At 44.8% G+C, this 23,138-nt stretch overlaps 1 protein-coding gene across 4 annotated transcripts in view; it reads right to left on the bottom strand.

The window, feature by feature from the left end:
• The window catches only part of ATM (ATM serine/threonine kinase), a 108,068-nt gene that overhangs the window by 79,281 nt on the left and 5,649 nt on the right, over positions 1–23,138 (bottom strand). For all 4 annotated transcript variants that reach the window (XM_083169978.1, XM_083169976.1, XM_083169979.1 and 1 more), the window contains exons 2-13: positions 21,034–21,212; positions 18,927–19,039; positions 17,606–17,751; positions 14,903–15,067; positions 12,070–12,235; positions 11,472–11,710; positions 9,556–9,725; positions 9,152–9,324; positions 5,190–5,561; positions 4,765–4,962; positions 1,677–1,772; positions 511–736 (exon numbers count right to left, since the gene is read on the bottom strand). In XM_083169978.1, the coding sequence (XP_083026104.1) occupies positions 511–736; positions 1,677–1,772; positions 4,765–4,962; positions 5,190–5,561; positions 9,152–9,324; positions 9,556–9,725; positions 11,472–11,710; positions 12,070–12,235; positions 14,903–15,067; positions 17,606–17,751; positions 18,927–19,039; positions 21,034–21,105 (2,136 nt within the window). In that variant the 5' untranslated portion in view covers positions 21,106–21,212. The remainder of the gene's footprint in view (positions 1–510; positions 737–1,676; positions 1,773–4,764; positions 4,963–5,189; positions 5,562–9,151; positions 9,325–9,555; positions 9,726–11,471; positions 11,711–12,069; positions 12,236–14,902; positions 15,068–17,605; positions 17,752–18,926; positions 19,040–21,033; positions 21,213–23,138) is intronic.

Below are 23,138 nucleotides of genomic sequence, written 5' to 3'. Positions count from 1 at the left end.
TCTTTGTGACAAAATATTTCTTAGATGGACAAAACCATGTGCACTGAAGGTGAGGCAGGTGTAAAACCCCACACAAATCTAATTATCTCTGCACAAGTAACACCTGCCTCACCTGCAGTGCACATGGTTTTGTCCATCTAAGAAATATTTTGTCAGAAAGAGTGAACTAGAATAATGGCCTCAGTTCCTGCTGGAGCCTACTGAAAAATAGCCCTGCCTACCACATATATACACACGCACACAGACATTCTAGGGTTAATTTTGTTGGGAGCCAATTAACCTACCTGTATATTTTTGGATTGTGGGACGAAACTGGAGCACCCGGAGGAAACCCATGCAAGCACGGGGAGAATATACCAACTCCGCACAGTTAGGGCCATGGTGGGGATCGAACCCATGACCTCAGTGCTGTGAGGCAGTACTAACTTTGGTAACATACTGGCCAGAAAGTGCTGCATAACATTACCACATGTTTAAGTGACCAAGGAAGTCTGTGTGAGTCTCCAATACCTCTGGGGAGTAGCTGTGATGTAGCAGCTCAAACACAGTGAGCAGGTCCAGCTGCAGCTTCTCCCTGATGCACTGATGCACAGGCAGACAAGGGGGGCTGTGTTCTCTGCCAGGTCCTGGGGAAGCCACACTGGTCGGCACAGGAATATCATTGAATGATGAGAGGAGCAAGAGCTCCTCAGTATCTGTGAAACGGCTTTCCTCATTCGCCTGTCTATGGTGTGAACTGAAAACAGAAACAGAACTAATGTGGTGAGACCTCAAACGTAAAACATTATTTATATACCGTATTTACACTGTCAGGATTATCCAGCAGAACCCACGCTATATAGAACAGGTTATCCCAAAAGGCATCAGTTATGGATTAGAGGTACTGTATTATTTAGGGAAATAATAAGAAAGATCTTGTGAGCGTAACCTTTTGTGTAACCAAATTAGCCGGGTCAAAGTCCAATTGTTCCAAAATACGGTGGACCCAGTCAAATTTCCCCTGTATTTTTGGAACCAAGACCAGTGCTTTCTTAAATTGGATCCCCAATTTTTTCCCCTTATTTGGGGAACCAGACCGGCTCTATCCGTGGCTTGGTTATGCACGGGACGTGGGTCTCTACATCATTTTTTTTTTTTTACGTTAACACTTTTTGGACAGAACCGTGCACAGATCTCACTGATGCGTCATCCAGGCACAGACGACCACTACCAGGGGCCATATTTCGGCCCAGAGCAGGAAGCCCTATCAGGTTGAGATGAAGTTGGGAAACCATAGAGATATAAAGCGTCCAAATGCTATGGAAATACAGGGAAGATGTTGATTCCCCCAAGCCTTAATTACGGTCTGGATGACCTGATCAGAGTCAGTAGGGGATTATACATTGAATAGTTTAAAAATGTAGCTGAAATCCATTAAAAAAAAAAAAAGTCCCCTTTGTGTACTGTAAGTCGAGGGGGATCGCTCTCTACAACCCTGTAACATTGTACCTGCCCTTACTAGTGCTGCTTCCGCAGTTGCAAACACATGGGGAAGGAACCCACAACAGACTACAAGCATACCCTAAAAGCACACAAACGATACGCAGCACATCTTAATAGCCCAACAAAGCATGCAAAGCATCTGCAGCACTCTATTTAGTAATAATAGAATATTAAAACTGACTGTTTTTACTCACCAATCTAATAGACTTCCAAAATAAGTCATAGCAGCACTAGAGTCCTTCATTGTAAGGCTTACAATAGCCTTCTGGAACGCAGGGACTGAAAAGTACCTGTGAACATAAAACAGACAGTGAGCTGGTTCTGCAATCCCACATTTCCAGACATGGTATACTGGAACTGATCTGAAGTCACTTCAGTTTCACCACCGATAAACAAAGAGATTTTCTTCTTTGTTTTTGTAAATGGATTTTAACAGACTTTCACAGTAAGGTGCTAGGAACCTAGGCTGGAGACTGCCTCCTTTCAGTGTATGAGGGTAGTGGAAGTCCCTCTAGTTCATTTACATAGGTGCTGCCTGCGGGGGGCGCCCATACTACGTCATTCTTCTCCTCATAAGGATATTGGACTTTTTCCAATAGATAGTAAGGCCAGAGTACATCCCAAACTCGTCTATCACCTGGAGAGCCACCGGCATGGCAACGGCATAATCCTTCAGGAATAGCAGCACATGGACCACATATAAAGCTACAGTATCAACCCCATTGCCTAACTGAAGGCCAGAAATTCCAGGATGTTCCCAGAGAAGGAATGCCAGTCACGGGTGTAACTACCATCGGCGCAAGGGGTGCAGCTGCTATGGGGCCCAGAGCTGAAGGAGGCCCATCCAAGTAATATGTTTCACATACATTTATCACCATCAGTTGCTAAATAGGGGGCCCTTACAAACTTTTGCTATGGGGCCAATGAATATCTAGTTACACCTCTGATGCCAGTGGTTCAATTTCCAAAGAAAAGAAGAAGTGACAGAGGGTAACCCTGCCAGGTACCCCAAGAGAGGGAGAATGGAGGGGAAACAAAACCATTTACAGATATTCAAGCAGAGGGTTTAAAATAGAGTAACTGGACCCATTTCGGAAAAGCTGGCCCCACACCCATACACTGCATAACCCCCCAGAGGAATGGCCACTCCACTGACTCAACCGTTCTCCATATCCTAGACATACTTGTTTGTACAACTGCAGACTAAAGAAGTCACATTGCACTCAGTTGGTCAGTTTGTTTTGAATAGTTTAATATGTTTTTTCTGTCAACGCCTGAGAAACCTTCCCCGGAGATAAGGAACCACACAAAAGATTTGTACAAAATAAAGCAGACGATATTGTTAGTGCTTGCCACAGGAATACAAATGTACTTGCATCCCGGGAACGCATCGAATAAATCAGACGGTACTTGTTTCCTAGAACGGCCACAATCGTTACTACTTGTGTACCTTAAGTTAAAGTACACGAGTAACGCGATGGACCCGATTTCCTTTGAAATCTGGTCCATTTTGCCGGCAAAGGCAAAATCCCGTTGATCGCGTCGGTCGCGTGCATTAACATGGCACGCGACCGACGTGATGAACGCGATTTTGCCATAGGGTTCAATGTTAAAATATTTTTAACATTGCAATCGCGTTGATCTTGTGCCATTATAATGGCACAAGATGCGATGGACGCGATTAACCACATTTTACATAGGAAACAATGGGAAATGGCCCAATATGGGCCATTTCTCATTTTATATGCCCCCGTCATGGGTATCAATTAATGTCCCCCCATTGTGAACGGCACCCCATGATTGACGCCAACCCGAAGCGTGGCGGTACGTGTCCTCCGACCTTTTCATACCCCTACTATCCACGTCGGCGTGGAGTCGAGAATATAAAGTGTGGCGAGCGCAGCGAGCCACCGAGCCCGAAGTGTGGCGCGCGCAGCGAGCCCCGCGAGGGGACGCGTATACCTGTGAAGTTATGCGCGTGCGCTCGCCACGCTTCGGGCTCGCTGCGCTCGCCACACTTTATATTCTCAACTCCACGCCGACGTGGATAGTAGGGGTATGAAAAGGTCGGAGGACGCGTACCACCGCCCCTCGCGGTCTCGCGATTGACTCCAATGTTTTACATTGACTCCAATGTAAAAATCGGGTCCATCGCGTCGCATGCAATGCGATCAACGCGATTTTTCCGACCTGATCAAAATCGGTGTGGCCGTGCTAGGAAACAAGTACCAATCAGACTACACAGTACTTGGCCTACAAAAGATCAAAAGTTAATAATTATACATAACCGGCCCAATTAAGAATCAGACATCTCCAGCTGAAGCTGAATGGGAGTAACTGGCAGCACCTTGGCATTTGGACACATGCAAATTAGAGAGAGGGCGTTTCATGGGTGTGGAGGTCTATTAAGAGTTTCACGTACACTGTGGTCAGATGGATCTCTTAAACCAAGATCAGGACTGGTGCATCTGTGAGCCAATAGGGATTACTGCTTCTTTCTCCAGCCAATGACACTTAATACTTAAATTGCAGTAGGCTGGTGTGTGCACTTTATCTATGCACTACGTCACTCACGGCCATTCTGTTTAGGTTTCATATTGTTCATTTTTTATGGTGGAAAATACATAGATGATCTGATAAGCAGAATTCCCAAAAGTGGTCTAACCCTCCCGCAGCCTAATCCTAACACTCCTCCATTAATGCCCACCCCCAGCAGCCTGACCCTAACACTCCTCCATTAATGCCCACCCCCACCCCCCCCCCCCCCAGCAGCCTGACCCTAACACTCCTCCATTAATACCCCAGCAGCCCCTTTAGTGCCTAACCATATCCCCCCCCCCCCTTTTGGTTCCTAACCCTAACCCTCTCTCCCCACAACCTAACCCTTCCCCCAGCTGCACAGCCTAACCTCCCCCCACCCCCACGCGATAACAGTTCTTGGCATACTTACGAGAGGGATGCTGGCTGTTGGGATACCAGTAATGGCATGTCCACTGATGTTGGAATTCCACCACCAGAGACACATTCAATGTCCTGGTCATATACATTATATTTCATTTATAATGTGTACCCTGCTTGTATAAATTTGTCTTTACAAATAAAAACTATATTACACAACGGTATCAATGCAGTTATATATGAAAATTATTAATGCGCATATTCACCACCAACCCTCTAAAAAATAAAATACATAAAATGAGGGCTTACAGTATTACAAAATTAAATGCTTCCACTTTCACCAACATGCATCTGGTAATAATGGTGTATTGTATATACGCTCACCTATTTATTAGTGGGGCGTGGTCAGTTATGTCCTCCATCTCATCATCCTGATGACCGAAGAGTAGCCATTTAATAATCTCTCCTTTCAGCCACCGTTTGCCCCCATTGCTCTCATGCAGAGGTTGTTCCAGGCCTGAAGTGAGATGGTCCGGCACAGCACAGCAGGTGAGAGCCAGACATAAGCAGTGGACTGTGGAGCTGTAACAAGTATGAATACAGCTGTCACATGGTTAGATATTACCCTATTACCAGTAACAAACAATCGTCTGTCACATCGAAGGAAAAAAAAAAAAAAAATGGGGAACATTGAAATAAGATTCCCAATGACAAAAGTATCATAAGAAATGATAAGAACCCTAATAAAAGTATGTATTATAGGGTTCAGCCGGTGATCTGGACAAGGAACAGCCCCATGTGTGACCTACCTGGATGGTTTGCCAGCAGATCCTGAGAAGACCTTCCAGAAATCCCTGTCTGCGGACACTAGACCCCCTTGTAAGATGACACCTAACAAGGCAAAGCTCTCAGCCTCAGTTTGGGGAGAGCTAATGCTGCGTAAGGACACTGCCCAGATCTTCCTCCACAGCTTTTGCAGATCGGACTTGGTAGTTATCATCATGTGGGTTTTTTCCCGCTGGCAAACGGCCACCTCCTTCAAACACCTGAGCACAAAGGTGGCCCTCTCTCCTCGTCTCTGCTGGGCCAGCAGCTGGTGGAGAACGGTCAGTAACGGCGTCAGTTCTCCATCGGGCAGGCTGGTTGGATGCCGTGAAATCAAACAAGCGGTGATTTGTAACCTTGAATTAAGCATAGGTCAGATCTTTAAAACACAGCAATAATTGTGCTCAATACATGATCCATATTTTACTGAAAAGTAGTATAAAGGTAACAAGAAGTCCTTATAAAATGTTTTTTTCCTCTCTTTTGATTTACCGAAATAAGCAAATAAAGGACTCCAAGATTAAACGCATTCACTAAAAACTGAATACACAAGACTAATAACTGAATGTATGCATGTAACAATTTTATTATATGACCTGTCATGTTACATCGCATATCTAGTATTATGTAATAGCTACCACACAAAGAGATGTGAAATCTTTATTGTACATTTTTAATTCAAATATACATTTATTACTTTATGAAGAAAATGTCTGCAAAAGTATCACTAGTATTCAATGTTGCTATTCATTGTAAATTTCCCTTTCTTGCAATAAAAAAAGTTGAAAAAACAAAACAAAAACACAGCAATAAAATCAAAAAGATCACACAAAATAGCTCTGTACCAGCTAACGCATGTCGACAGTTTGACAGTCAACCTTCCCATTGTCGACCTAATGCTTGTGTCGACCCTCCGACCCTGTCCAGCTAAGCTCTGTCGACCTTTAGTGGCTGACTTAATGTATGTCGACCTTCGACCCTATGACCCATACACAAATATAATGGTAGGAAGAACGGAGTTCCACCTGTACCACAGTCCTGAACAGTAATTCCAACAGAGAAACCTGTCCCATCGGCTTATTCTTCTGGCAGGGTGTATGTAATGTATAGTGTAGATCAGGGCTGGGCAACACCGGCCCTCCAGATGTTAGTGAACTACACATCCCAGGATGCTTTGCATTAGTTTTGCTATGTGGCCATGCTGAAACTGATGCAAGGCATGCTGGGATGTGTAGTTCACTAACATCTGGAGGGCCGGTGTTGCCCAGCCCTGGTGTAGATGAACATCTGTGGACATTATGTGTATTACTGCTCTCCTGTATATCACCTAGCTGCTGGGAAGTCAGTAAGTGTTAAAATGAAGACACATGGAAATTGTAATGCCCCAAGTTTAACTTCTAGGTATGAATCGCAGAATATCCTGAGAGTCAGAGTCTGATCACACCCCAGGACTGAGATAAAGAAGGACCCTCAAGAAGTTACAGTGACTGCAGAAACCTTTCCTGTTAAGACCTGGTATTCATTATTCTTCATAATCCACCCATTCTCCCCAAGCATCTCTACGCATCTTGGATTGTCTGTTTGTCACCAGACCACCTTGTTAGCAGGGCCGCACACAGAGAGAGACCTGTGACGATCTCAATTGTGCATCAGATTCGGCTGTGCTGGCGATTGACGGCTGATCCCCATGCCCAAGCGGACAGGAGGCGGCTACATTCCAACAGAGCCACGCCGGTTGTAGTGGACAAGTGCATACCACCACCGCATAACTCCCCCCCTTCCCACTGATGAAGTCACATCTATCCATTCCAGCAGGATGTCCTATGTGACGGAGATAGATGAATCACCTTATCATCGATGTTCAACTTTCCAACAGTCCAAAACTTCTACATGTATTATAACAATTAAGGAGTTTCTTCTTATTCAATTACATAAACTGGAGACATGTAATCCTGCTACGACAAATATATCATTTATTTGGAGCTCCCCACTTCCAAATGGACGGAGATTTCTACTTGAGACACAGTGGGTAAGAGCATCACAGAGTTACATATAAAACTTATGGACCAATTTATTAGACTGGGGAAATGATTCATAATCGTGTGGTTAATGTTGGCCATTATTAATTAATTTTTTTTTTATTTTATTTTATTATTGGTGCATTTATTGTATGTGTAAATGTTTTAATTATGTTTAAATGTCTTTAAATAGATTTTTATGTTCATTAAATAACCAATAGATCAATACAGTGTGCTCTCTTAATTGTTTAGTCTTTTCCTGTAGAATCCAAGTAATTATTTTGGGAGCAGCACAATGTCTAACTGAAGCTGTGGTCATTAAGTATTTATGGATCAATTAAGTCTACTACATAATATTTCATTTTCTGCGCCTGATATATGTACTTCGAGTATATTTATTTCTTTCCTAATAAGGACTGACTTCACATGGATCCCAAAGGGGATACAGTTGTATTGTTGACCCAACTTAGGTGGACACCGCAGCAAGGTCGACAGGGTGCTAGGTCGACAGGGGACAATGTCAACATGGTTTTAGGTCTACAAATGGGTTAGGTCGACATGGGTTTTTACACAGTTTTTTGAGCCGACAGGCGGTATTTCATGCCCTACCATCCACTAGGGCATGGTGGGAGAATAAAAAAGTGCGCCAAGCGCAGCAAGGCACCGTGCCCGAAGAATGGCGAGCAAAGCGAGCGTTGCTAGGGGCTGCGGTTGACTTCCAACTGTGTCCATATCGACTGTGTCGACATTTGGGTAAAAAAAGTGAAAAAACCGCATTTGTCGATCTAAACCCATGTTGACCTAGAACCCTGTCGACCTTGCTGCCTGACGACCTAAGTCGGGTCGACAATATGATCCACACCCTCCTAAGGACCGCACACATGATGAGAAATGCTGCCCAAACTTATACAAAGCAGGCAGGAGAGTATGGATTTGTGCTTACCCCGCTATATCAGTTGTATATATTTTGGCGCAGATGCCACCACTAACCTCTAGAAAAATAAAAGGTTGTGATCTGCGACAAATCTTGGCCTTTTGAACTGGTTTTTGAGGACATTAAACATCCCCCCCCCCCCCTCCCCGGGATCACTGAAATCCAAACATCTGTTACATTTATTATTCCTTTCATTCTAATAAGCTTTTGTATGCTTAGATATATTTGCTATACATTGTTTAATGTCTATTATTTATTACTTAGCTGCTGTTTGCTTGTATGACATTATAACAACGTTGTCCTGTGTCCGAATATTTTCAGTGATGGAATGTACTGTATAAGCCCATATGTAAACATTTAAAAAAATCTTACAGGTCATAGCACCAAAAGTGTGTGATGTCACTGCCCATTCCCCTGACACTGTGTTGGCGTCTGGCTCTCCAGCAGCCAATGCGGAGTAACACTGTCACTGACTTTAGCTCATCAGAAAGGTCCGCATGGATGAAAGAAGAAAAAGGAGACTGCGGTGCACAAGGACACAGTATAAATACCCTGATCTGACAGACGTGGACCACAGGTAGATGGGTGCGGTATATTAGTTTGTTAATAAAATAATCTCTCCACCTTTCCGTAGTGTTAAGTGCATGCGGGCTATTTATTAAAGACAAACTTGGCAGGAAATTATCGCCAACACACCCATTTTTGCATTTGATAAAATGTTTGTTTTAAATTCTGCCAACAAACCCACAGAAAATCATTGACCAAAAACCAAAGCTTAATAAACACGGCCTACTCGGCTAGATCTTTTCAAGCTTCAAAAAGTGATAAAATGGAGTGATAAACAACCAGCCAATCAGCTCCTAACTGCCATGTTGCAAGCTGGATTTGAAAATGACTTCTGGGGGGCTGATTGGCTGGTTGTTGATCACTCTTCACTTGATCACTTTTTCCAGCTTAGTGCAGCTGGCCCTTAGTGCTTATCAATTAGACTTACCATGGGATTACATCAAAATCATTGTGTGACTTCTGAAGTTTGTCACGGACTACTTCCCAACCCAGTTCTATCCTCCGGCGTTTGCTTGGGCCTCCGCTTTCTGATGGCTCCCTCTGGGTCAATGCGAAAGAGGCCTGTGTGATCTCCAGCATACGTGTGTCTTCGGTGAACAGCTGAGTGAAACAATGAAGGACAATCAAGGGATTTGAATTTCAAGCTTTAACCCTCATCGTTGTGTATATTTCGCTCCCGCAGCTCACAGACATGCACTGATCCGTGATGGTGCGGCATAGCGAATCCGAGCAGGGGGTGCGACATTGGCACGTCAAACAAGCACGGACGCCCCTGGTGCAGCAATGATGAGTGCAGCCATATTTGTATATTAAGAAACATTATTGCTATACCTGATGGCAGATGTCTGCCATTAATTCCACCAAATTCTCCTTGACTGCGACGTGTCGGGATCCTGAGGAATATTTCCCTCTGCTGCCGATGTGGCTGATCTCAGACACCATGACATCATACAGGCTGTACAAATTCCTCTGCCACTTATCACTGTCACATGCAAAAGCCCCTAAAAAGCACAAAATGAAGCCATTGTTTTTTTTTTGTTTTTTTTTAAAGAATGTACCTTATTGTGTTGTCCAAGCATGTAAACATTTATTTCTCTATCATCCTATGGGGGACACTGGGATCTTGGGAAAACAAGTGTCCTATAGAACGCTTACAATTTGACATATTACAAATGTGTTGAGGTCTTGTGATTCTCTGTATTCCTTATCTCCATCCTTTCCATCAAAATCCTCAGTAGTTGTTGTTGTTTTTTAAAGTTATTTATTAAATACCCACTGGAAATCTACTGCCAATATTTCCGACAATAGAAATATCGGCAGTTTCATATTAAATCCTGTCTGTGACTCTCCTGCTACAGACCCGTCTCCCTATGGTGGTGAGTCCGTATTATCGGGAACGGCCGCATATTGACGAATCTGTTCCCGTTTTTTTACAAAACCACCACTTTCGCCGATCCACGGACTTTCCAACACGTCTGAGATTCTGACTGCCATGTCGTTCCAACAGTCGGAATCCTGGATTGAACACCCCCGAGTGTCTTTATGCGGCCACTGCAGCAACAGCTTAATTTAATTCTAATACAATTCTCTTTTATGAATGACTTCCTGTTCTCTCATACAGCTCACTCCTGCCAGGAGATGGCTCTTGTGGGACCCCTCCACCATTAGCACAGATAGTTACCGGGATCAGGTACCGTTTGAGACTCTATGGAAGCTGTGCCTATAGCACCAGTCCTTATCTGTGTCTCCAGTTGCAGGAACATCCCTTGTGGTGGTTTTCTACTCCTTCTGTACTTAGCTGACTTTTTATTGTAGTGCCTGTCTTGTCCATAATTCCAAACCTCGAAATTCCAGGTCTACGACTGTCGGAACATCATTGATGCATTTTTATACTAATATACCGGTATGTATAGAGGTGGACAGCAACCGGTATGTACAGTATAGAGGTGGACAGCAACCGGTATGTACAGTATAGAGGTGGACAGCTACCGGTATGTACAGTATAGAGGTGGACAGCTACCGGTATGTACAGTATAGAGGTGGACAGCTACCGGTATGTACAGTATAGAGGTGGACAGCTACCGGTATGTACAGTATAGAGGTGGACAGCTACCGGTATGTATAGAGGTGGACAGCTACCGGTATGTATAGAGGTGGACAGCTACCGGTATGTATAGAGGTGGACATCTACCGGTATGTATAGAGGTGGACAGCTACCGGTATGTATAGAGGTGGACAGCTACCGGTATGTATAGAGGTGGACAGCTACCGGTATGTATAGAGGTGGACAGCTACTGGTATGTATAGAGGTGGACAGCTACCTATATGTATAGAGGTGGACAGGTGGACAGCTACCTGTATGTATAAAGGTGGACAGCTACCTGTATGTATAGAGGTGGACAGCTACCGGTATGTATAGAGGTGGACAGCTACCGGTATGTATAGAGGTGGACAGCTACCGGTATGTATAGAGGTGGACAGCTACCGGTATGTATAGAGCTGGGCAGTTACCGGTATGTATTGAGGTGGACAGCTACCGGTATGTATAGAGGTAGACAGCTACCGGTATGTATAGAGGTGGACAGCTACCGGTATGTATAGAGGTGGACAGCTACCTGTATGTATAGAGGTAGACAGCTACAGCAAATCAGTCACATTTGTAAACAAAAAAAACGTAAGGGATAAACTTCCCCCACCCAATATCAGTAATGTGTTAATAAGAAAAGATTTCCGGATGTATGACACACCTTCGTCTGTAGTTCTGGCCCCTGTAGGGTGATGAACGTGCAGCATTAATCGGAAGAACTCCACAATCTCCTCTTTCAAGGTGTCCTTAGGTCTATGGCGCGTCCATACCCGCAGTACTGTCAGGAAGATATCCTCGCCCAGCTTGCACACCCGCATGCGGCAGTTCACCGATGAAGCAGAAAGGAAGATGTTCAGGGCAGAGAGGATCTGGTCCAGGCCAGGAAGATTGCTCTCTCCTCTACCATTACGGGGAAAACAAAAACGCCAAAACGTACAAAATGATGGTGAACAAGTCTCCTCAAATGCTTATAACAAGTAATCTATTCATAGATGTGGTTTAGAATGAAAAACGAATGTGGAAAAACAGATCCTTACATGTCATTGTGCTACATTCAGGCATTCACTTACTACTGTAACCCATTACACAGTGATACACATATATTGTATTGTAGTGAATTTGCCTTTGCGAGTGAACCAGTATAACCCCCAATGTGACCTAAAGATGTGTGCTCAGATACGGTTGTCTGCACTATTCCAATTCAGCAGCACATAGATTGCCCTTTATGCAGCCTTACATAAGGCAGAGAAGATCGTTACCTGACCATCTGCATCACCATAGAGAAGAAGGTGAAGAACTTGGACTGCATGCCCTCAGCCTGGAGACAGCACCCCCTGGTGAGAGTGTGGATTATGCGAGCCACCAGCAAACGATTTATTGCACTCTTTGGTTTCAGGTAGAGGTGGAAGTACAGTGATAATAATTCTGCAAAACAAAACTGATGCTTTAAAAGGAATAAATATGTATAAAAAAAACAATGTGCCAGATCACAGTGTAGATGTATAAACCTGGGAGATCAAAAGTGCAGAGAGAAAAGTGTCAACCAATCAGCACCCATCATTCTACAAACACAGCCTGTAATATGGCAGTTAGAAGCGGACTACTTTATTATTCTCCAAGTCTTTTAAGGCCGCCACTTTTTGGGCCATTTCAATGCATTGCTGCAACAGATCGCTTGAAAAGTGACACATCACATGTCATTTTTCGGCGATTGCGATGCAAGGCAGGTTCCTGTGCCCCTCGCTGTCACAGATCTTACAGGCTGTTATGAATATTTATCGCAGCCCATAGCCCTTGCTGGGATCGCATACGATGTATCGTATGCGAAAGGACTGAATACAATGTATCATATACATTACCTACTGGATGTGGGCCTTTACCACATCTCCCCCCCCCCCCACGTGTCACCTTCATTAAGAGGTAGATGTATGAAGCAGTGATAAGGGAGGAGAAGTGATAAAGTGCCTGGTACTTTATCACCGGCCAATCAGCTCCTGTTAAGTTACAGGCTGGGTTTAAAAAGGGGCAGTTAGAAGCTGATTGGCTGGTGATAAAGTACCAGGCACTTTATCACTTCTCCTCCCTTATCACTGCTTCATACATCTACCCCTATGTCTGCTAAAAGAATCTCATTTGACAGTCACTACACACATAATTTGTAGGACAATGAAACAAATTGATGCCTCTCTGCAGGACTGAATGGTTAGCATTACTGCCTCACAGGACTGGGGTCATGAGTTTGATTCCCACCATGGCTATCTGCTGTAAAGATGGCCATACACAGTCATAGTATTGTATGGGTTCCTCTAGTTTTTTCATGTACATCTGGACCACATTATCTCCTCGTTTACACTGGAGCCCATTTATGACCGATCGCATATTTAATGTGATCTGGGCGGGATCAATATGCGATCCTATCAGCGGCATGTATGAAGCTGTGGACACAGGAACAATGTTCCTTTACATGCACGGTCAGCCAGACCATGAAGCACAGCTACCACTTCTGGGGACGGTTCAGGGGGAGCCCCCTGGCTTGCCAGCAGTGTGGTGTGTAGCCCATAGGCTACCAACATTATCAGATGTGGTAGCTGCAGTGGCCAATAACATTGGTTAATCAGGCAGCATCGCATCCCCCATAGAAACCTATGTAGGATACGGCTTTGTGCACCAATGGAGGGATGCTCCCTTCTTACATGCGGGGGTTACTAAATATTTGTGGCTAACCCTAACCCTGTTGTCCAACAAGTTAGACCTGATTGACTTGAGATTTATCCTATGTGCAGGAGGATCAATCTCTTGGTTATACCCAATGGCACGGGATTGTGCATTGGGTCATACACATTAGTCAGACAGGCACATCAGATTTTGTCAGATAAATTGGCCCAATCCATCTGAATTGGGTCAAATCTGACAAAATCTCACAAGGGAAGTTGGATCCAATTCTCCTGTGAGCCGTCCGGCAGCTCCCCGGGAGGCTCACATACAATTCGGCACTTGATGGGCCATTTTTTACATGTGATAAATCGCATGCGATTTATCACGTTAAAAAAAAAACAGGGAGCTGCAGGGCGGTGAGGAGCAATGTGGGGGGCGGGCAGCGGCGGTGCTGGTGAGCAGCGGCGGTAGTGGGGGCTGGCAGCAGCGGCTCTGAAATGAGTGTCCAGTGGGTGCAGCGGGGGATGCCAGTGAGAGTGTAGCGGGCAGCGGTGATCATCAGCATGCTGTCACTGTGTACAACGTGCGGGCAGCGGCGGCTATTACAACTTTAAAATAACCTGTCAAATGACTGTCAGGCTTTTGATTGACTGGGATAGAGCACTCTCAGCCAATCAGCGGCTCCTTCCCAGCAGCCGCTGATTGGCTGAGAGTGTGCTATCTCAGCCAATTAAAAGCCGGACAGTTGTATATGCTGAACGTCCGACCTCCTGATCCGGTCCGATGCGCACGGGATCGCGCATTGGATCGGATCAAATGTCACACTCATGCGATTTTGGGACAATTTCACGTGATTTATTGGCCCAAGTGCCGAAATCACGTGGAATCGGCCCAAAATCGCATAGTGTATGGGGGCCTTAAGTCTCTGCATATCATGTACACTTCCCTGCCCCCACAAATCAGCTTAATCTAATTATACTCCTATACAGTAAGTAACTTAAGGTGTGCACACAGGGTGCAATTGCCTTGCGATTCGATTGGGATTAAATCGCACGGCATACAAAATGCATTTGATTTAGACTATATGGTACAGATTTGTACAATATAGCCTTGGCTGCACAGTGAATTTTTCTGTTCGATTTCCACTAAATGGGAGGTCGCATCGGGATCAAATCGGCATCAAATGCGTCTGAAAACCATTCAATTTCGATTCGATTTTGAATATACAGTCAAAATCTCTCCTGGTGTACACTACATTAGATGCTGCTTTGTTTATAACTTACAGATCACATGCAACAAAAACAGTGAGCAGTGTGATTGGCATAGGCTGCAAAAGGACAACAGTGCCCCCCAGTGGTGATATTAAGGGTGTAAGATTTCAATTATTTTACTAGGCAGATGCAGAACAGTCCAAATATTTCACTCCCAGTGGCTCACCTTCCCATTGCTGTGGAGTAATTTCACACCAGTACTTGCGCACAGACAGGATATCTTTCAGTAGGATGCTGCTGTAGTCAGCTCCGTAAGCAGCACACATTACCGGATCTTTCACAGTGTCCGTCACATGAAGCAGAAGCTCTGTGCACTTTAACCTTGGCGCTCCTACACAAATCATGGAAGATAGATGAGGAACAAACGCACAGTAACAGCAGCACAGATTATTTAAGGATGCCACTATTATTATTACCCCGAAACATGGGCTCCCTTACTAACAAGGGGCAGATTTATTAAGCTCGGTGAAGTGATAAAGTGGCTGCTACTTTATCACTGACCAATCTGCCCCTAAATGTCATTTTTCATCATGTACCTTGGCAGTTAGGAGTAGATTGGCCTGCGATAAAGTACCACCCAATTTATCACTTCCCCAAGCTTAATTAATCTGCCCCAAGGTTACTTAGGGCCTCATTCAGGAGTTATCGGTGGTGCATCTTCCGAAGCAGCGGATCTGAGAAGTTAATGCAACAGTACATGTCTTTTGTAAAAAATCTGCCCACTGCCTTCTTCTCAGATCTACTGCCCGTGTCTGAAGGTGCAGTACTGCTGCCCGTGCCTGAAGGTGCAGTACTACTGCCCGTGCCTGAAGATGCAGTACTACTAATTGTGCCTGAAGATGCAGTACTACTGCCCGTGCCTGAAGATGCAGGACTACTGCCCGTGCCTGAAGATGCAGTACTACTGCCCGTGCCTGAAGATGCAGTACTACTGCCCGTGTCTGAAGATGCAGTACTACTGCCCGTGTCTGAAGATGCAGTACTACTGCCCGTGTCTGAAGATGCAGTACTACTGCCCGTGTCTGAAGATGCAGTACTACTGCCCGTGTCTGAAGATGCAGTACTACTGCCCGTGTCTTAAGATGCAGTACTACTGCCCGTGCCTGAAGATGCAGTACTACTGCCCGTGCCTGGAGATGCAGTACTACTGCCTGTGCCTGAAGATGCAGTACTACTGCCTGTGCCTGGAGATGCAGTACTACTGCCTGTGCCTGGAGATGCAGTACTACTGCCTGTGCCTGAAGATGCAGTACTACTGCCTGTGCCTGGAGATGCAGTACTACTGCCTGTGCCTGGAGATGCAGTACTACTGCCTGTGCCTGAAGATGCAGTACTACTGCCTGTGCCTGGAGATGCAGTACTACTGCCTGTGCCTGAAGATGCAGTACTACTGCCTGTGCCTGAAGATGCAGTACAACTGCCTGTGCCTGAAGATGCAGTACTACTGCCTGTGCCTGAAGATGCAGTACTACTGCCTGTGCCTGAAGATGCAGTACTACTGCCTGTGCCTGAAGATGCAGTACTACTGCCTGTGCCTGGAGATGCAGTACTACTGCCTGTGCCTGAAGATGCAGTACTACTGCCTGTGCCTGAAGATGCAGTACAACTGCCTGTGCCTGAAGATGCAGTACTACTGCCTGTGCCTGAAGATGCAGTACTACTGCCTGTGCCTGAAGATGCAGCATTGGATTAGTACTGCAACTTAAATGTCTGCGATACGTCAGTTTTTTTAGAATCTATTCCCCATCGCCACTACCAAACAGTCACTGGCTTTCAATCAGCTCCTAACTGCCATGTTACAGGCTGTATTTGGAAAGTGACAGGAGCTGTTGGCTGGTAATTGATCTTTCTCTAATAATGCCTACACACACTTCGATTTGGAAACGTTTTCGGTTCGATTTTGCATATTAAAGCTAAAATCGAATTGAAATCTAATCGAAATCGAAAAGTGTAAACTGCCTTCGATCTTGATTCGATCCTGATGTGCGGCACCAGGATCGAAAGCAGAAATAGACTTGCCTGGCAAGTCTATTTCTGCATCTATCTGAAAGATCGAAGATCGTTAGATGCTGCTCTATGCAGCAACCCCTCCGCCCGTGTCATCCTCCCGCCGCCCTCCTTCCCTTCTGTACGATTCTGGCAACCTGATAGGTCCCGGTGGCTGTCGATATCGAATCTTTATCGATGGCCACGGGATCGAACCGTGTATATGCCCCTTAAGGCTTAGTAGAAAGACCCCTATTTCTGGCTATACACTAAACCAGCCGTGGGCAAACTGTGGCTCTCCTGCTGTTGTGAAACTACAAGTCCCAGCATGCCTTGCCGCAGTTTTTCCATTAGGAAATGCTAAAACTGTGGCAATGCATGCTGGGATGTGTAGTTTCACAACATCTGAAGAGCCACAGGTTAGTCACGGTCTTGAGGGTGCCAGTAGAGAATCTGAAGTAAAAAAAAAATAAAAAAATTATTAATTGAAACTGAAAAACAAAAACTTTACTCTAAGGACAAAGCATTTGTTTAATGCTTCCATTCCTGATAAGAGCCTATGGTCTATTTATCGGCAGCTGCTATTTGCCAGCCAGCCTCTGAAAACACAACATAGTATTATACATTTTAGCTTTCAGTATCAAACACAGCTGCTCTATATGAGTTCATATAAAAGGGACAAAGTCTGCATATCGCAAATATTACAGATTTGTTCAATCACATTTTCTACAAAGCTTTATTCATTTGCTTACTTATTACTTTCAGAACATGGGACAAGATTTATGTTGTAACTTCTCCCGTGAGCCTACAAAACTTCTGAGTAACCATGCATCCATGCAGTCAGATTAATAAAGAAGAAACAAACAAGGAACTTGTCACTCACGTTTATTTGCACAGCGGATGAAATATTTAACCAGGCTACTAATTTCTTGCATTTTCTTCTGCCGAGCAGCTTGTGTGGACTGAGAGACATTTGTTTTACCGGATTTATAACTTTCAATCTCTTTGTAGATATATTTCTGCAGGAACCTGTTAATAGACATACTCTATGTATTATACATGTAATTGGGCCGTTCCAAGAAAATCAAGGAAACTATCCCATACTGTCTGCAACAATGTATTAAAAAAATCTGTATCTTTTCAGTTCTCAACATAGGTTGACAAGTTAATATACTGCTCTCTCACAGGGGGGTATTCCACCAGGTAGAAATAGTGGCCAACTGCACTCAATTATACCCCTTTTACACCGCCGCAAAAACCCGGGTCATCGGCGGTGTAAATGGGTCACGCCATGTCCCTTTACACGGGACTTCTCCCCAGGTCGTGACCTGGGTAAAGGGCGGTGTAAACGGGTACGCTGGGTCATCCGACCCAGGTCCCGTTTACATCAATGGGGGACGTACATGTAGTATGTTAATTGTAAACCCTAATTACATGAGCAGGTACTGTAATTAAAGGTCAATATCCAAACTTGTAATGCTAATTAGATAAGTGTCTGGTCGGGGAGTGTAGTTTGTTATAGAAACTGAACTTCTCTCATTGCATGGCCATTCGATCCCACCAGAGCCTCCCGTGACCTTCCTGGGCTACAGGATTGCATTGTGCCGTTTCACATATGATGTATCTAACACGTGACCCCTTTCCCCGCCGCCAGGAGGGGGTCCGAGTCAGAGGTTGGATGTACAGCAGGTCCGGGATTGTCGGAGGAAACCAGAGTACCTGGAGGAAAACCACGCAAGAACGGGGAGAATATACAAACTCCACACAGTTAGGACCATGGTGGGAATCGAACCCATGACCTCAGTGCTGTGAGGCAGTAATACTAAACATTACACCATCTGTATTGCATATAATGCACCATATGTGATCTTGCCACCTGGGAGCCCAGCGGCTCCCCAGCAGGGCATTGATACCTCCCACAAATCTATGGGGGCCTTTAGACATGTATCAGTTAGACATTGACAAAACTTAGACATGCATTAATGTATGTCTAACTTATGTCAATGTTTAACTAATGCATGTCTAACATTGTCAACGTAGAACAAATGCACGTCCACCTATTGGCTGTCTAACTAGACACTGTCGCTGAGCTACACCACACCCGGCCAAGAAGTAGTGGGTAGAAGAACAATGTAAAGGATAAACCTGAGTATGTGTGCGCGAGCCCAGCTGTATTTATTGTAGGACAAGCCAAGACCTCTCACCTGAATACAGTATCCCAGTTCAGCTGCTTTCCGCGCCGAGTGTCCGAGTTACGATCTAACTGCTGGACTGTCTCCTGATCTCGAAGGAGACGCTTAAACTTATCAATTTCTTTCTAAAACAAAGAAAACAGTAAAGAAAACTTAGACAGATTTTAGACTCCTTAAACAAACTTTCTCATTCATATCATTTACATTTTAGCACAGCATAGCCCCTCTATAACTCATAGCCTGCTGGGAATTCGGTTTTTCAAAATGCTGTCAGAGTTGGGCGCTCTTTGTTAACCTGCCATCGGCATCGATTTACCGTATTTAATTTGAATCACTCATCCATAACCATGTTTTTGTTCCTACCAGCCAGATTTGAAGATACATCTTACTAGTGTATGGGCACCTTTACACTGGGCAATGATGTCACCAACTTCAGCTGATTTAACCTCCTTACATCCTCGCCAAACTAAACCCTGTTGTGCTTCAGAACAGCTCACACAACATGGTACGAAATTGCCCAAATCCCAAAAGGTAGATTAGCTAAAGCTTCAAAAACAGACAAGTAGTAATGTTGCCCATAGTGATTGTAGCTGTCTGTTTTAGCAGCTTTTGGAAATCTATAACCAACTGTTTCTACTTATGCAGAACATTACAGATGATCCGAGGGCTTTGTTCCGCTGTGCTGCAGGTGGGAAAGTTGGATAATGATCTCTTCTGCTTAGCACCTGCCGTGTGTGTGTGTGTGTGTGTGTGTGTGTGTGTGTGTGGCGCCTCTGGCAGTCTAACCCTCAATCCCCCCTAGTATACACCTCTATACATCACCACCAATAGATCCTCCAGTCCACGCAGAATGTCAACATTCCATTTTGAGCTTATCTCAACAACACAACGGTCAACATAGTAAATGTTGGCATTATAAATTCTATCCTATAGACTGTAAGCTTGTGAGCAGATCCTTTCTACCTCTATCTCGGTCTGTTATTACCCAGTTCTGTTAAAGCGCAATGGAATTTGCTGCGCTATAAATATTTTTATATACATTTATTAAACTGAAGAGTTTAAGGATCATTTACAAACTTACAGACTCACACTCTTAAGAGCGCCTACTCGTCCACCTAACCCATCTCAAGGTGCAAGACAAGATCACAGTGCTTAGAACTTCCCCCAGGAAATCACTGTGTGCTGAACTTTGTCGTTTTACTTAAATATGTGCATGGTGGGAAAAAGGAAAATGTCTCTTTAATGGACAACAAACTATTGATGGCCCGTTTAGGCTACATTTAGCCTAAAATAGACCATTAGAATGAAAGGAGGTCATGTCTGTCTTTATTGCATGTGCCGCTAAATTGTGTTTCATTATAACATTGGTAGATTTGTAACCAGGGCTATTTTTCAGCAGGCTCCAGCAGGAACTGAGGCCCTTATTCTAGTTCACTCTTTCTGACAACATTTTTCTTAGATGGACAAAACCATGTGCAATGCAGGTGAGGCAGGTGTTACTTGTGCAGAGATAATTAGATTTGGGTGGGGTTTCACACCTGCCTCACCTGCAGTGCACATGGTTTTGTCCATCTAAGAAATTTTTTGTCAGAAAGAGTGAACTAGAATAAGGGCCTCAGTTCCTGCTGGAGCCTGCTGAAAAATAGCCCTGTTTGTAACTAGAAATACACTTTACCAGAGAAGAATGCAGCCAATCAAAAGCATGGAATGAGACCGGATCTTGGGAACCTCTATGTTACCGGAAACAGGATTGGCTATCTCCCTCCTGCACACCCGTGTGCATCACCCTCTCCATCAATCCTCCTGTGCTCATGAACTTGGAATATGGAACATGGAATATGGTTCCAGCATCCTCCCATTTATTCATATAAACTTCTGCGGCCCTCATATCCACATGCTTCCCAACATAACTACAATGACGCTGCAGGGAAAGCACAGTACACAGAGAGCGCCTGAGCTGCAGGTTGTATACTTTTTGTGCCTAATTTTACCTATTGGTTCTGTGTGTAAATCAATGTGATCTGCGCATACATTCATTGTGGTATAGTATAATTGTACTAAGCAGTAATAGAACACATACAAACACTCATCAATCCACCAGCACTTTATTGGAACCTACTCGTCTTTCTGTGGCCCTGTCTGTTTCCAGCTGCCGGCAGCAGAGCAGGAGCTCATGTAGAACGAGACTCATGGTGCGGTAATCAGAGGTTCTGGCGGAGCAGCCTGGGAACACGACACAACCTACAGTAACAATGAACCAATCACCATCTTAGCGCTCCCGTACAGGCTTCGTGTAATCTGTGAACACAAATATAATTTGGGTTATTTTATATAAAGGGAACAGAATTCCTTGTTTGCTTGGATTGGGATGCGGTCATTTGGTCTACAGCCATTAGGTCGACATGGGAAAAGGTCAAAAGGACATTAGTTCGACAGGTCGTTAGTTTGACAATGTCTAGGTCGACAGTCAAAAGGTCGACATGGGGTTTTTCACTGTTTTTTGTGCCGACAAACACACTTGAAACTGTGTCCATGTTGACTTTAAGGTAAAAAACAAAACGGTACTTGTGTTTTATCACGGCGCCCATCGCATACCACTAATTAAGGCATGCGATGCGATGGGACCCGATTTGAGGGTTTCCCGTGCTGAGTATACAATTTTTTTTTGAATAATAAATTTTTATTAGATCTCCAAGGAAGGAACATTATACAAATACAGACCGTATATTTAGGTATCATATTGTACACTTCCATCATAACAAGTGGTACTACTATCAACTACCAATCTGAGAATGGAGACCTATATTATAAAACAATAAGTGTTGGGGGTATTACAAACCAAGAGGGAGACAAACATATAAAGTTAAAAAAGAGCAAAGGAAAGAGAGAATGAGAGGAGAGGGAGGACAAACACATAGGGGGGGGGGGGGGGGGGGGGTACGTGTGAAATCCTATAGATCATTATTCCATATGTGGAGATCAAGCACAGAGCTCATCCAGAGAGTAGTTAGAAAGGGTTTCTCATTATACGTCAGGTGTGTGTGGGGGGGAATTAAGGGCCAAAGTTCCCCAAGAACATTCATTAGACAGAGAGAGGTCTGAGTATACAATTTTAATATCGCGTCGCATCACATGCCATTATAATGGCATGCGATGCGATGCAATGCGATTATACCCGATTTTACATTGTACAGGCACCCTGATGGGTGATTACTATGTGAAATGCCCCCCCCCCCCCATTGTTAACGCCACCCCAATATCAACGCCAACCCAAAGCGTGGCGAGCGCAGCGAGCCCTCGAGGGGCGGCGGTAAGCGTCCTGCAACCTTTTCATACCCCCACTATGCACGTCGCCATGGAGTTGATGTTATATAGTGTGGTGAGCGCAGCGAGCCACCGAGCCCGAAGCGTGGCGAGCCCCGCAAGGGGACGCGGAATAAATGTGGGTACTTATGTAGTATCTGGGCGTCCGATTTAGAAATCGGATCGCATTGCATCGCATGCGACCAAATCGTATGCGACGCGATGGTCAAGATTTTTCCATAGGATTCAATGTTAAAATGGTCTGAGTCCATTTTAACATAGAATTCAATGGGAAAAAGGGGTCCTTTTCCTTTCCCCACTATCCAAGTGGGCATGGAGTTGGATATAAACCTGTGGCGAGCGTAGCGAGCCATCGAGCCCGAAGCGTGGCGAGCGTAGCGAGCCCCGCGAGGGGACACAGAATACTTTTTAAGAAATATGCGTCCCCTCGCGGAGCTCGCTGCGCTCGCCACGCTATATAAAATCAACTCTATGCCCACTTGGATAGTGGGGAAATGAACAGGACCTTCTTAACATTGAATCCTATGCAAAATCGCATCGAATCGCATCGCATCTGATTGTATGCCTTAAGGTAAGGCATACAATCACAAAATCGGCAGCCCAGATACTACATAAGTACCTAAATGTGAAGTAATCCGCGTGCGCTCGCCGCGCTTCGGGCTCTGTGGCTCGCTGCGCTCACCACATTATATGAAATCAACTCCACGCCGACGTGGATAGTGGGGGTATGAAAAGGTCGCAGGACGCGTACCGCTGCGCTCGCCACGCTTCATGTTGGCGTTGATACTGGGGTGGCGTTAACAATGGTGGGGCATTTAACATAGTAATCACCCATCAGGGTGGTGTACAATTAAAAATCAGGTCTGGGGGTGCATTTAACATAGTAATCACCCATCAGGG

This window comes from Crinia signifera, chromosome 2 (assembly GCF_055691185.1).
Source record: "Crinia signifera chromosome 2, ASM5569118v1, whole genome shotgun sequence".
NCBI lineage: Eukaryota > Metazoa > Chordata > Amphibia > Anura > Myobatrachidae > Crinia > Crinia signifera.
This window is presented reverse-complemented; position numbering and strand designations above follow the sequence as displayed.